Source organism: Bison bison, unplaced genomic scaffold (assembly GCF_000754665.1).
Source record: "Bison bison bison isolate TAMUID 2011002044 unplaced genomic scaffold, Bison_UMD1.0 scf7180017864143, whole genome shotgun sequence".
NCBI lineage: Eukaryota > Metazoa > Chordata > Mammalia > Artiodactyla > Bovidae > Bison > Bison bison.
The window spans coordinates 6,745,010-6,757,330 of record NW_011494715.1 but is presented as its reverse complement, the minus strand read 5'-3'; the positions used below and the strand labels follow the sequence as shown (position 1 = coordinate 6,757,330).

Sequence of the window (12,321 nt, the reverse complement as noted above, 5' to 3'; positions counted from 1 at the left end):
ATAACCATCATGCGTTTAGTTTCAAAACTGCCAGACATTTTCCCAAAGTGGTTGCATCATTTGTACTCCCACCGGTAACATATGAGTGTGCATTTGTTCCAGATCCTCACTAGAGTAGGGTGGTGCCAGTCTTTGGAAGTTTAGCCATTCTAGTGGGTGTGTAGTGGCATCTCACTGTGCTTTTAATTTGCGTTTTCCTGCTGACTAATGATGCTGAGCACTTTATTATGTACTAATGCTTTCTGTGTATATTTCCTTTGTGAAGTGTGTGTTAAAACCTTCTGCCTATTGCCTTTTGTTTTATTTTTTATATGCCCTGGATTCTAGTCCTCTGTTCAATCTCTGTTTTGCAAACACGGAAACCCAGTCTGTGACTTGACTGTTCATTACGTTAAAATCTTTGAACAGAGTGTTTTGTTTTGGTGAAGTTTAATCTAGCAATTTTTTTCTTTCATACTTACTGCTTATTTTGTATTATCTCTTAAAAAACCTTTGCCTACTCACAAGGCAAGGGGATATTTCCTGTGTTTTTTTCTAGTTATAGATTTGACTTTTATGTTTCATATGTAGGCTTATGATCCATCTTGATTTAAGGTTTTATGTGTAGTGCATGATAGGCGTTGAGATTTCTTTTTTTCTATATACATACCTAATTGTTTCAACATTACTTCTTTTAAAACTTCCCTTTCCCATATAGATTGTATTGGCAGTTTTGTCAAAAATCTGTTGGCGATATAAATTTTGGACTGGACTCTTTTCTGTTCCATTGATCTGTTTTCGGTCTTTATGCCAGTACCACAGTCTTGATTACTGTAGTTTTAGGGTATATCCTGAAGTAGTGTAAATCTTCTAACTCAGTCCTACTGTTTTAAGATTGCTTTGGATATTTTAGGTCCTTTGCCCTTCGTATGGAGAAGGCAATGGCAACCCACTCCAGTACTCTTGCCTGGAAAATCCCATGGATGGAGGGGCCTGGTGGGCTGCAGTCCATGGGGTCTCTAAGAGTCAGGCACGACTGAGCGACTTCCCTTTCACTTTTCACTTTCATGCATTGGAGAAGGAAATGGCAACCCACTCCAGTGTTCTTGCCTGGAGAATCCCAAGGACAGAGGAGCCTGGTGGGCTGCCGTCTATGGGGTCGCACAGAGTCGGACACGACTGAAGTGACTTAGCAGCAGCAGCCCTTCTGTATAAAGTTTATGTTTGTCAATTTCTAGTAAAAAGTGTGATAGGATTGGTATTGTGTTTAAAGTATAGAAAAATTTTGAGAAAATTGACAATTTAACCTTCCAATTTATGAACATAGTCTGTCTTCTAGTTTTTAATTTCTCTTAGCAGTCTTTGGTTTGGAGATTTTGTAAGCTTTTGGTTAAATTTATTTCAAAATTTGGGGTTGGCCAGAAGTTCATGTGGGTTAAACAGGACAGACTTTTTATAGTCAATCCAATATTTTGTTTGTTGATGTTGTATTAAGTGAAATTGTTTTCAATTGTATTTTCAAATTGTTTGCAGTTAGTATCAAGGTACATAGTTGATTTTTGTGTATTAACCTTATAGCATATGAACTTACTAAATTCACTACTCAGTTCTGTAAGTTGTTTTTTGTAGATATGCTAGAATTTTCTTTAAAAATAATCATGTAATCTGCAAATACAGTGAATTTTAATTTTTTTCCTTTTGGTTGTGGTTGCTTTTCTTCCTTATTGCAGTAGCTTGGACATTTTGTCCAGTGCTAAATGAAAGTGATGAGAATGACTCTGTCTTACTCCCAATAATATAGGGAAAACATTTGATACTGCAGTATTAAGTGCAGTGTTACTTGAGAGTTTTTTTTTTAAGATATCTTTATCAGATTGAAAAATTTTGCAGAGTTTTATTGTTAACTCATTTGTCTAATGATTTCTCTGTGACTAAATGATAACAGGCTTTTCCTCTTTCATTCTGATAATGTATATTACTTTGATTTTTTTAATCTTAAACTAACCTTGCATTTCTAAGATAGACCCTGCTGCTAAGTCGCTTCAGTCGTGTCCGACTCTGTGCGACCCCACGGAGTGCAGCCTACCAGGCTCCTCCGTCCACGGGATTTTCCAGGCAAGAGTACTGGAGTAGGGTGCCATTGCCTTCTCCAAGATAGACCCTATTTGGTTGTAATGTATTTTTCTTTCTACATATCACTGGATTCAGCTTTCTAATACTTTGGAAAGGATTTATTCATGGGGGATGGTGCTCTGAGATTTCATATTTTCTTTTCTTTGTTACATTCTGGCTTCAGTGTTATGCCAGCCCTATAAAACAAGTTATGAAGCATTTCCTCCTTATTTTCTGAAAGACTTCATGTAAGATGAATATTATTTCTTCTGTGTGTTTGCTGAAATTCATGAGTAAAACTGTCCAAGACTAGAGTTTTCTTTATTGGAGGGCTTTAGATGATTAGATACAGGGCTTCCCTGGTAGCTCAGTTGGTAAAGAATCTGCCTGCAGTGCAGGAGACCCAGGTTTGATCCCTGGATCAGGAAGATCCCCTGGAGAAAGAAATGGGAAACCACTCCAACATGCTTGCCTGGAAAATCCGATAGACAGAGGAACCTGGTGGGCTGCAGTCCACAGGGGTCCCAAAGAGTTGGGCACAACTGAGTGACTCACATTTTAGATGATTAATTCCATTTCTTTAATAGACAAAGGGGTATTCAGATATTATGTTTCATCTGTGTCCATTTTCGTAAGTTGTGTTTTTCAAGGAATTTGACTGTTTTATCCAAGTTGTCAAGCTTTTTGGTATAAAGTTGTTCATAACATTCCCTTCAGTTCAGTCGCTCAGTCGTGTCCGACTCTTTGCGACCCCGTGAATCGCAGCAGGCCAGGCCTCCCTGTCCATCACCAACTCCTGGAGTTCACTCAAACTCACGTCCATTGAGTCGGTGATGCCATCCAGCCATCTCATCCTCTGTGGTCCCCTTTTCCTCCTGCCCCCAATCCCTAACATTGCCTTACTTTGTTTTTAATGTCTGTAGGATGTTATTGATCACCCCTCCTTCAATCCTGATATAGATAATCTGTGTTCTTTCTTTTTTTCTCTATCAGTCTAGTTATGGTTGATCAATTTTGTTGTTCTTTGCAAAGAATTAACTTTTGATTTTGTTTATGCCCTCTACTTTATATATTTCTGCTTTTATTCTTATATCGTCTTCTACTTTTTTTGAGTTTACTTTGCTTTTCTTTTTCTTTGCTTAAATAAAGTATAGAAACCTAGCTATCCTATAGACCTTTTTTCTTTTCTAATGTAAGTATTTAAAGCTTTAAGTTTTTCCCATAAGCACTGCTTTGGCTGAATCCCACAAATTTTAAATGTTCTGTTTTAATTATTATTTAATTTACAATGTTTCCTGAAATTGTATTTTTACCTGTGGATTGTATACAAATGGATTGTTTAATTTCTGAGTTTCCAAAAACATGGAGTTTTTCTTGATTTCTGATTTTAATTCCCTTTTGATCAGAGAGGGTTTATTCTGTACCATTTCAGTTTCTTAAAAGTTTTTTTTATTGAGACTTATTTGTGGCTCAGCATATATGATCTCTCTTGGTGAACATACTATGTGTATTTGAAAGAAGGTATATTCTGCTGTTTTTGGATGTAATGTTCTATAAACATCAATTAAGTTGAGGTGGTAGATAGTGTTGTTCAATGGTCTTTGGGGATTTTTTTTTCTTTTCTATGTAGTTCTATCAATTGCTGAGAGAAAAAGAGTAAAATCTCCAGCTATGACTGAAGAATGATCTGTTTACCTCTTTAGTTGTATTAGTTTCTACTTCATTTATTTTGAAGATCTGCTAGGTGTATGCACATTTGTGATTGGTGCGTTTTCCTGGCGTATGAACTTTGATAAAACTTTGATTATGAGCTTACTTTTTTATCACATTGAGAAGTCCTTTCTGGTCTTGAAGTTTCCTTTTTTGTTGGCGTTGTTTCCCATTACAGCTGTTACATACATACTTTTCTACCCATTTACTTTCCACCCGTGTGTGTCCCTGTACTGAAAATGTGTTTCTTATAGATAACAGTCTGCAGTAGTTGGGTCTTGTTTCTTTAATCCATTTTGACATTGTCTGCCTTTAATTGGAGTATTTAATCTGTTCACATTTGCTACAATTGAATTTGCAACTACTAATTTAGTTACTCCCTCACTTTGGTTTTTAGTAGCCAAGAGTTGTGGTCTTACGGAATACCATTATTGTCTAATTTCATATAATGCATTTTTTTTTCTGTGTCTTAATACGGAATGTCTTCTTAAGAGAAAGGATCTCATATCAAGCACAGTGCCTTGAGAAGAGAAGGTATTGGGTTGGCCAAAAAGTTCGTTCAGAAACCTAAACAAACTTTTTGGCCAACCCAGTACTTAGAAAGCATTGTTAAGTGAGTGCAGTGGGAAGAACTATGCAGTAACAATAGGTTCCAGGCTTATTTTCTGTTGTTATCCTACGTTATTAATGAGAAGGTGAGACTAGATTATCTCTAAAGTTACTGCTTTCTGTGACATTCTGTGCTTTAAGGATTTCTATTGGAATGGTGATTTTTATCTAAAAGATGTATTGAGAGGTTATCTTTCATCTAACAGTTACTTCCTGACAATGGCAGCTTTTTTATAATGTTTTGTATATGTGTATGTATTAGTCGCTCAGTCATATCCAACTCTTTGCAACCCCATGGACTGCAGCCCACCAGACTCCTCTGTCCATGGGATTCTCCAGGCAAGAATCCTGGAGTGGGTTGCCATTTCCTCCTCCAGGGGATCCTCCCAACCCAGGAATCGAACCCGGGTCTCCTGCATAGCAAGCATATTCTTTACCACTAGGCTACCAGGGAAGCATAATGTTATGTATATAATGTGCTATTAATAGAAAATAAAAAAGCAATCATCATGGTTACCACACATTCTTTCAATATTGTATTCACATTCAAATTTAAGGGCTATGTATATAACATTCTAGTCCTTGAATTTGAATGTGAATACAGTATTGAAAGAATGTGTGATAACCCTGATTGTTTTTTAATTTTCTGTCAATAGTGTTATTGCTGTTGGTTCTTCAGCATTCTGACCAGGTGTACAAAATAATAGCACTCTTGTTGGGTGTTGGAAGAATCAAAACCCAAAATGTTGTGGGTTGTTTTTCATGTGTCCTAAACCTTGTCAACCAGCATGATAAGGGAGCAGAGGTCCCTGATTATTCTCTAAGCTACGTTACCAGGTTAGTTTCTCATAGGTTGTACTCATGTAAAAATCGAAATTCTGCTTCTGTCTGGTACCTCAGTTTGTGTTGAGCAGAACCTTTTGTTATGTATTAGACCCTCCCAACATAACTGCCAATATCCAGGAACCAAACTTGACCACCATCTCAAAAGGAAAAAGTTATTTTATAAATCTCCAAACATCCAACGCAGTCATTCTTCAGTCTAGACCATCACTAGCTCAGCATTAGACAGGACGTAAAATTCTGTTGAGATATTTTCCAGATATGATTATATTCACTCCCCAAAAAAGAATGTGTTCGGTGGTACTTCCGAGGAATTGGGGGACTTCCCCAGTAAAGAATCCGCCTGAAATTCAGGAGACTGTCGCTGGGTTGAGTTCTCCTGGAGAGGGAAATGGCTACCCACTCCAGTATCCTTGCCTGGAGAATCCCATGGACAGAGGAGCCTGGCGGGCTACAGTCCACGGGGTCGCAAAGAGTCAGACACGACTGAGGACTAAGCACATGCACTGAGTAACTAGACCAGTAACCCCAGATATTATTTGGCAAGTCAAACAAACCTCTGGCTGTCCAAAGAAGTTTATAAATTCTACTTACTCATTTTGGGACTGCAGATGCAGAAGAGAGTTTGTACCTTGTGACTAATGAAAGTTCATATTTCATCTACATACCATACATATCTACTTTGTGGTTTGGTTTGAGCAGGTTGGGTTTGGGTAGGGGGATGTCCATGTAGGAAAGGGTCTTAAACCTCTCAGGAATTTGGACCTCAACCTCTAGTGAGATTTTACACAGGAAATCAAAAGTAAGGCCCAGCCAACTTCATTAATGACAGAGGTTTCAGAGAGAATGGCAGGAAATTAATAGCAATCAGAAATGTTTTTTTGATGCCACAGACTTCTTGGAGTGAAGCAGAAACAGTTTAAAGAGGCTTTCATATCGTCTTCCTTCAGTGCCCCGCTGGTTGGGCCCTTATTATGAGGGGTCAGTAAGTAGTAATAATAGATGTCACTTTTATAGGTCACTTTCTTCCAGAAATAGAAGCATGCTTTCCAAGAAATCATTTTATCCAGTTATAACATCTGCCACTTCTAGCTCTTTGATCTTAAGTGGTTCTTGGTTTTAGCTGTGTGTCTTAGCCCTACAGCTAGACTGCTGGGCCTCCCTGGGACAAAGGACTACTGCGTCTTTGTTTTCTGTAGATTACCTGGTCTAGGGTTAAGCAGTTTTTAGGGTTAACTGTTTGGGAACAGTAACCTGTTCCCAAAGGGGAACGGGAGCGAATTAGCTGGAGGCTGCTATTGGAGTCAAGAGAGACCTCCTTCACCTATGTGTCTTTAGCTTTGCCTCATTCATTTACTCATTCTTCATATTTGTATTTTTTCTTTTTTATACTGAAGGAGAGTTTTCAGTGCTGAAGGCCTTACCTCTAAACATTTATGAGCCTACTGCCTTCCAGGAGCTTCCTGTCCAAATGGACAAACAGGCATATCCACAGATGAGACAAACTCATACAGAGTGTGGGCAAGATATTTCGGAATGGGAGCACACAGTTGCCAAGAGGCACTGGGAAGGCATCATGACAGGAGAAATGTATTTGAGCTTTGTTTTGAAGGTTGGTAGCATCTGGTTTTTATTTGCTTTGATGTTCCTGGGTTACTGTCCCATTCGCCTCCCACCACCACCTCCCAGTTTAAAAAAAAATGCCATCAGCATAAGATATTGGCTTAAGTTAGCTTCACAGAGAGCATTAGCATCTTTTCTAGTTGATGTTGCCCCTACAGCATGCAAAGAAGTGTGCGTGCATGCTAAATTGCTTCAGTCATGTCAGACTCTTTGTGACCCTGTGGACTAGCCCGCCAGGTTCCTCTGTCCATGGGATTCTCTAGGAAAGAATACTGGAGTGGGTTGCCATGCCCACCTCCAGGGGCTCTTTCAATCCAGGGATCAAACCTGTGTCTCATACATCTCTTGCACTGGCAGGTGGGTTCTTTACCGCTAGCACCGCCTGGGAAGCCAGATCAGCGTAGCCCCATGATGGTGGAATTGAGGCCTGTTTAGATGGCCCTATAATGTCACAGAAAGAGAAGTGGGGTTGGAATCAGAAAGCCAGAGTTCAGGTTCTGGTTTTGTCTCTTAGAAGCTCGTGGTCATGGTTGGAAAATTCGGTATTTCCTAATTGCCCAAGAACTTAAGTCCACCGCCTCTCCCTGCTCCCCAAAGGTATGGCAGTTGAACTTGGTAGTAAAGGAGAGCTGTACTGTTGGATGGCTGTTTAAACGATATGGGGGGTTATATCGGCCGTAAAATACCAGCTCAGGTGTTTTGCTTAGATTAGTTGACTGCCTTATGCACATATTTGTGTGTTAACACATGTGTGTGGACTCAGCTCAGTGCTCCGTAAGGACCTAGAGGGGTGAGGCGGGGAGGGTGGGGCGACTCACGTGTTGTGCAGCAGAAACTTGACACAAAGTATTGGCTTTTAAAACAAGTTATTTCTTGTCCCTTCATTTCTGCTGCTGCCGAAGGTATTGATGTTTTCCCCCTAGAGGAAAGGCTTGGCGGTAAATTATTGTGTGAGGATAAGGTTTGCCTCTGTGTCCTAGGCTGTATTCTAATTACTTCTGAAGAGACCTTATCATCCTCGCAGCAGCCTTCCCTATCAGTCTTGCTTGGGCCTTTGATGATCCACACAGCAGAGAGGTTCTGTGGATTTAGTTCTCGTTCCTGTAGACACGTTCCGTCTGTGCGGTTGCCTGTCCTCTCGTTGTCCTGGGAACGCAAGGTACTATTGTGCTGCCACGCTTGCTAACTTAATGGCATCCTTCTCGGAAATATTGTGGGTTTTGTAAAAAAATATCAGTTAATAGAGGGGTACAATTTTGGAATGTCTGACTGTAAGACGTCCTCACTTACTTTGTGAAATATATTCATTTAGAGTTTTCTGCTTCATGGGTTTTTTCAGTCAGCCTTCATGCAGTATGCTTTCTCCATAATACATTAGTGTTTCAGTTTCTTAAAATAATGGCTTTCTCCAAACACGATAATTGATGTTTGAGCCTGAGTTACGTGTATCCTGGGGTAGCGTATACTTTTGTTCCCGCATGCCTTAGGACTCACTTATTGGAAAGGCCTGTGACTTTCTGGTCCGGTTGTCTCAGATAAGCCAGTTGATTTAGTATCCTGTCAGAAGCAAGATTTGATAAGATCTGTGTCCTTTTTTGTCTTAGGATTCATTGTTTAGTAACTGTGGCCTAGCCCTTTACCTTTAGTTCTTGCTGCCTTTGGTAATCCTATATAAAACCTTAGGAATACAGTCATAGTGTGAAAGACTTGAGTCAGTTCTTCAGTTCAGTGATTCTTAACCACCTTAATAATTATTTTTAAATTAGACAAGTCCGTTTTATTGACAGTGATGAATGAATGAGTTTAAAAGAGAACAGCAGTTACAGAACTGTAGAAATTTTATGAGTTTTCTTTTTCACAACAAAAGCTATGAACTTCTTTGAAAAGAAGGAAATGAAGTGCCAAATAAAGGCTTCCCTCACTCTCCCCGAAGAATTAAGAAAGTCGTAGAAGGGCATTTGGAAGAATGATTTCATTCTAGAAGTTGAAGTGTGACGTGAAAGTCACTCACTTTCACTCATGTCTGACTCTATGCGACTCCATGGACTGTACAGTCCATGGAATGTCTCCAGGCCAGAATACTGGAGTGGGTAGCCTTTCCCTTCTCCAGGGGATCTTCCCAACCCAGGAATTGAACCCAGGTCTCGTGCATCACAGGCAGATTCTTTACCAGCTGAGCCATAAGGGAAGCCCAGAAGTGGAAGAGGAGACAGATCTGATATCCCATGCTGAATTGTCCAAGCAGTGTGATAGAGTGAAACAGACCAAGGATTTTTGACCTTGTCAAAATCCTACCTTCAAGTCCTGACTTAGATTTTATGAGCTCTGTACTCTTGGATAAAGTGCCAAGCGAGGTGTTAGTCGCTCAGCTGTCTCTAGCCCTGTGAGACCCAATGGACTGTAGCCCGCGAGGCTCCTCTGTCCATGGGATTCTCCAGGCAAGAATACTGGAGTGGGTAGCCATGCCCTCCTCCAGTGGATCTTCCCAACCCAGATCTTCCACATTGCAGGCAGATTCTTTACCATCTGAACCACCAGGGAAGCCCTGGACAAAGCATTGGGTTGGGCAAAAAGTCCACTCAGGCTTTTCCATAAGCTGGCATGGAAAAACACAGACAAGTTTTTAGGCCAACCCAATATTTGATCACATTAGGAGCTTCAGGCTCTTAATCTGCAAAACAGGGATAATAAAAGGCACGTGATGGAGCTGATGAGAGCATTCACTGCCCGTGGCATGTTCAGTGCAGTGCTTGGCCACAGTGGCCTCTGTAGGTAAGAGTGTCCTATTCCTGCATGTCAGCATTCCCCTTAGGGAGTCATTTTCATTTTCCTGGGTTTCTGGCCAGCATTAAGACTATTAACTCAAAACAGCTTGAATCTCAAGTGGTGCTCACCACTCTGATACCTGGTTTTAGTGAAAGAGAAAAATGACTCCTAATTTTGTAAGTCATTGCTGAGATTCATAGGCTTGACAAGAAGACGTGTGTGTGTGGGGTGGGGGGAAACATTTCACCTGAATTCTTCCTTTGATCATTATGATCATTATGCATACCCTTCCCTCCCCCTTCTTTTGTTTTCCTTCATTTAACATGACTCTAAAACATGGAGTAGGAAATAAATGATGCAGATGGTTTTCACTTACATGAAAAATCGTTGCTAGGAACTGAAAATGAGGGTTTTCACAGTTGACATCCCTGCTTTTCAAGGAGATTATGGCTGCCGCACGCTGCAGGAACACGATGGTGATGGTGACGATGAATACCATACACTGTGTACCAGCTCAGGCATGTCTGTCCCATGAGGCGTAGCTGCTATTACCCTCATTTTGCCGAGGATGAAACCGAAGCACGAGGAGGTTAATCACGTTCCTGGTTGCATAGTTAAGAAGTAGCAGAACCAGGATTTGAACTCAGTCTGACCCGAGAGCTGGTGCTCTCAACCACTGGGTTAGATCTGGGAGGACAAGGGGAAGACGTCCTTGAAATGAGAGCCAACGTCCTAAAGCTTTGGCAGGCTATTTACTTTTCTCTTTGCTCTATAGGTATTCTGAGAGAAGCCTCACCAAGTGCATCGGAATTACTATTGAGACCAGACCAGATTACTGCATGAAGCGGCATCTCAGTGACATGTTGACCTACGGCTGCACAAGGCTGGAGATTGGGGTGCAGAGTGTCTATGAGGATGTGGCCAGAGATACCAACCGGTAAGATGGCACAGGCGAACTGCATGAGCCTTCCTCTTCCCCCGCCAAGCAGATCGATGTTCCTACCCATCTGAGAGGGAGGGGTCTAGGTGTTCCTCCTATTCATTTTTCTGTCCATGCTCTGAACCCCATCTCCTCCTTCCTTGACTTTCAGTCTTTCTGTGCTGACTCTTTTCTAGTAGCCTATAATCATCATCTTCATCTCTCTTCCTATTCATAAATAGCCTTTCCTGTACAGAAAGCAAAGGCAGGGCTCAAAGTCAATAGTTTAAAGCAAGAGAGAAGGCCAAGGAGACTAGGAACAGAGAAAAGGGTTTGAACAAGAAGGAAGCCAGGGGGACTTCCATAGTGGCCCAGTGGTTGAGAATTCGCCTGTCAGTGTGGGGGACACAGGTTTGATTGCTGGGTGATGGTCATCGTTAACTAAGACCCCACATGCTGCTGGGTAACCAAGCCTGTGTGCCACAATTACTGAGCCCATGCACCTCAACTGCATGGATTGGAGGTGCATCTCAACCCATGCACCCACACGTGGGTGGAGGCACCCACGTGTGCCTCAACTGGAGAGCCAGCGCACCAAAAACTATAGAGCCCACGTGCCCTGGAGCCCGTGCACCACAGCGAAGATTCTGTGTGTCACAACTGAGTCCCAACACAGTCGATCAGTTCATAAAGAAATAAGCCCAGGTGAGATCTAACAGATTAGTTTTTATGAAGCAAATGCCAACTGGCAGGGTACTGAAAGAAAGGCTGGTGAGATGATGGGTATAAACTTTGAGAAATTTGAGAGTCTAAGGAAGGAAGGAGTAAGAGCTGATAGAGCCAAGATGAAGTTCTTTTCTGTTCAGAAGTAAAAACAGGTTTCGGGAGTAGGTGTGTGTTGAGTTGGACCTTAAAGACTGCTTCACTTTAATAGGAGTTAGACATGATGGAGGGTTGTGATTGGAGACGGAAGTAAAGGGAAATCAGGGAGACACATGGGTCAGCATCTTGGAAACAACCAAGAAGAGCTCCAGGCTAAGGAAGACAGATGCTTCCCTTAAGGGAATTTGTTGTTATTTAGTCGATACGTCATGTCTGACTCTTTGTGACCCCATAGACTGTAGCCCCTCCAGGCTTCTCTGTCCATGAAATTTCTCAGGCAAGAATACTGGAGTGGGTTGCCATTTCATTCTCCAGGGAATATTCCCAACCCAGGAATCGAACCCACATCTCCTGCATTGGCAACTAGATTCTTTACCACTGAGCCACCAGGGAAGCCCCTTTAAGGTAATAGAGATCTCCAAAATATTTTTGTGCGCAGGAAGAGTCTGATGGATATCAGGCTTGAGAAAGAGCAATGTGAATACGATGCAGTCTTGTTGGGGAAGGCTTGAGCCAGAAACGCTGGTAGGGCTGCTGCAGTAATAAGGCTGTGCTGGAGCGGTACCTTGGGGATGGAGTCTCTCGGAGATCAGAGAAGCTTTCTGAAGAAAATGATGTGGAAGCTGAGACTCACAGGAAGAGTCTGAGTTCATCAGGTGGGGAAGAGGAAGACTCTTTCAGGCTGCTGAGACTCACAGGAAGAGTCTGAGTTCATCAGGTGGGGAAGAGGAAGACTGTTTCAGGCTGAAAGAAAAGTACAGGCAAGCTCCTGAGAGCAGAAGCACATCATGGCACGTTTAGGGATTTGGGGCTGATTTTGTTTGGTGGAGTGTGGAGTGTGAGGTGGGAGCATGGTTAGAGGTGAGGCTGAAAGGGTC

At 41.7% G+C, this 12,321-nt stretch overlaps 1 protein-coding gene across 1 annotated transcript in view; it reads left to right on the top strand.

Annotated features, from left to right (window-relative positions):
- The window catches only part of ELP3 (elongator acetyltransferase complex subunit 3), a 120,485-nt gene that overhangs the window by 32,292 nt on the left and 75,872 nt on the right, over positions 1-12,321 (top strand). Inside the window, exon 8 of the mRNA XM_010840293.1 lies at positions 10,418-10,579. Coding sequence (XP_010838595.1) covers positions 10,418-10,579 — 162 coding nt within the window. The remainder of the gene's footprint in view (positions 1-10,417; positions 10,580-12,321) is intronic.